Below are 3,073 nucleotides of genomic sequence, written 5' to 3'. Positions count from 1 at the left end.
TTGTCTGTCAAAAAACTCCCACTGTGAACGTCTATTTTAAAGACTTTTTGAAATCTACCTACCTTATTCTTTATTGTTGTGTTTTTTAAGTATTGTTGCTATTTTAAGCTGTACTGCTGCTGTTTATAGAAATTGGTGTAATCGTTTAACTAAAGAATTTCTCGAAAATATAATACCTACCAATTGCATTGTCTTATCAATAAATGATCAATACAATTTACAAAACAATAATTATAGTTAGGTTGATAGGGGATTGCGGAAACAATACAAATAATTGCCTATGACTTAATATGAAAAATGCAATAGATAAGCAAATCTATATGTAAAGATAAATAGTTAAAGTACTGTCATTTCATGGTTTCACTTTGAGTCAAAATGACTCTTAATTTATACAAAGTTTGCGTCATACAATGGTTTGTTTTAAAGGTAAATTTATCTGCATATATATAATAATTCTAAGTCGTAACAATTTAAGTACCAAATGTACGAAGTAAAAATATATATACAAAAGTCAAAAGGTTTTAGGTACGTAACGGGAAGTCAAAAATAACCTGGATATTCTTTGTGTCACCTTGTTTTACAAACTTGGCCGTCACACTGCCATGCATCTAGTTAATTTCATGATGAAATAATACTAATCAAGATTTTGTCCCTCGTTATTTCTTCACGTCATGACGAACCACGAATTAGTCAGAAACATTTATAACTCTTCTTCGTTTGTTTTGTTTTTATTATTGGTATTTTTTATTGTAAAAGCGAGGCAAATGAGCGAGCGGGTCAACTGATGGGAAATGATCAACACCGCCCATGAGTACGAACTACTCAAAGAGAGCCATTGGGTATTGGGACATATTTTTTATTGTGTCATCTATCTATTTACCTTTATTACTCTGAAACGATATGGCCGCCTGTTGCTTACCTTGGAAAATCTCTACTATGGATCTGTGTTTTCTGTACTGCTTACTATATGTTGGTGTTCAATAAAGAGTCAATGTATTGTATTGTATTGTAGTAAAAGCCGTGGTGGCCTAGTGGTTTGACCCATCGCCTCTCAAGCAGAGGGTCATGGGTTCAAACCCCGGCTCGCACCTCTGAGTTTTTCGAAATTCATGTGCGGAATTACATTTGAAATTCACCACGAGCTTTGCGGTGATGGAAAAAATCGTGAGGAAACCTCCAAAAACCTGCGAAGCAATTCAATGGTTCGTGTGAAGTTCCCAATCCACATTGGGCCCGCGTGGGAACTATGGCCCAAGCCCTCTTGTTCTGAGAGGAGGCCTGTGCCCAGCAGTGTGACGTATATAGGCTGAGATGGTGGATGGTGGTATTGTATTATACTTGACCTACTAGTTATATAAACTAAAATTTGCATTTTTTCTTTCAGATAATAACCGCCCAGATGCAGCCTTCAATGTCGAAGTACATCCAGATGGGTAACATGGGCCCCATGTGTCCCAGTATTCCCAATATGTCCAGTGTATCAATGCCATACAATCCTAGCTTATCATCCGTCCTCAACTCATGCCAATCTTTCAACTTTCCCAACATCCAAAACATACCCAATGTCGCTAACCTGCCAAACTTTTCGAACTTGCCCAATTTTTCCAATCTACCAAATTTCGCAAATCAACCCGCACCAAACTTTCCAAATTTGCCCAAGTTCTCAAATCTACCTCTTCCATCGACAATGAGTTCACCAATGGCACCAATGCCAGTGCCAATGAATGCGTTAGCACCTTTCTCCATGCCAGGTCTACCATTAAAAATGCCATGTCTTAAAGGCTCTTCCTTCGACCCTACAATCCTAAACAACTTAGCCATCGCTTTGCATCTATTAATATTAACAAACTTACTAAACCCACCAGAATCTACAGACCCTAAAACTCCACCAAATTTTCCAGAAACAAAACCATCTCAGCCTTCAGCGTCTCCCCCATCATACCCTCAAAGCACGCCCCAACCCCCACCAAACCCACCAACATACCCACAACCCAACCAACAAGGCTACTATCCTCCCGAAGAGCCAACATACCCTCAGAATACTCCCTACTCCCCTCCTAACTCCAAATTCTTGGGCTCGTCAGGTTTTGCGGATGCTTCTATGCCTCCTTCCATGATGGGACCACCATTCACTCCACCTACGTTTACCCAGCCTAACCAGACACCTAATCCGAGAAATGGCTACAGTCTTATGTCCCCATATGAAGCCTTGACTCCATCATCAAGCCAAAGCTATTCCAAGGACATATTCGCACAATATGGTCCGCAGAATTTAAAAGCAGATTTCCAGTCACCATACCAATCTATAATGGCTAATGATAATACTAGTCAAGACTTGTTCACTTTATTTTGATTGTTGATTTAGTGTTATTTATTTTTGTGATAATAAATTATTTTTACGAATTATCTGTGTTTTATCATGGTAGTTCCTCTCTTCAAAATAGCGTTTAAGTGTAAGGGCGTTTTCAAAGAATATCTAACATGGTGTCACTCATATCATAACTCAAAAAGAGCTCGAGCCCTGTGTCGCGTGTGCTGAGTTTGCAAGAATTTGTCGAGGTTTAAGAAAGTTATCCGGTTTTTTTAATACAAAGAGTACCATTTCTTATTTTCAAAATATGGTTTTTCCTACTCAGAATCAAGAGCACAATCGATGCTGATCGTTTTAAAAATGGCCCCATTTTTTCACACACAATTTTATGAGTCAGTTCTGTCACGTCCATACTGAGTGTATGAAAAAAACGTCCCAAAAATGTCTTTATTTTGAGAACATTTTTTTTAACTATCGGAATCGATTGTGCTTTCGATTCTGAGTAGGAAAAACCATATTTTTTCCACAATTTCCAAAAAAATGAAAAAAAACAGTATTCGAATCGGTCCACCCGTTTAAGAGCTACGGTGCCACAGACAGACACACACACTAATACACAAAGCTGTCAAACTTATAACACCCCTCTTTTTGCGTCGGGGGTTAAAAAAAGTTAAAAGATGGCCGTTGGGACCAAAAAAATCTCGAATGGATACTGCGGATCGGCAAGCGCAGCCACCATAACGTCCACCAACGAGATGGACG

The 3,073-nt window shown here is 38.7% G+C and overlaps 1 protein-coding gene across 1 annotated transcript; it reads left to right on the top strand.

The window, feature by feature from the left end:
* The first annotated feature begins 317 nt into the window (after positions 1-317).
* On the top strand, positions 318-2,404 carry LOC141443527 (uncharacterized). Its single transcript, XM_074108839.1, has 2 exons — positions 318-426; positions 1,385-2,404. Exons 1-2 carry the CDS (start codon positions 376-378, stop codon positions 2,351-2,353), a joined length of 1,020 nt encoding a protein of 339 aa, XP_073964940.1. The 5' UTR covers positions 318-375; the 3' UTR covers positions 2,354-2,404.
* The last annotated feature ends 669 nt before the right edge of the window (positions 2,405-3,073 follow it).

Source organism: Choristoneura fumiferana, chromosome 27 (assembly GCF_025370935.1).
Source record: "Choristoneura fumiferana chromosome 27, NRCan_CFum_1, whole genome shotgun sequence".
NCBI classification, from domain to species: domain Eukaryota; kingdom Metazoa; phylum Arthropoda; class Insecta; order Lepidoptera; family Tortricidae; genus Choristoneura; species Choristoneura fumiferana.
The sequence above is the reverse complement of the archived record's forward strand: the minus strand, read 5'-3'. Positions and strand labels throughout refer to the sequence as shown.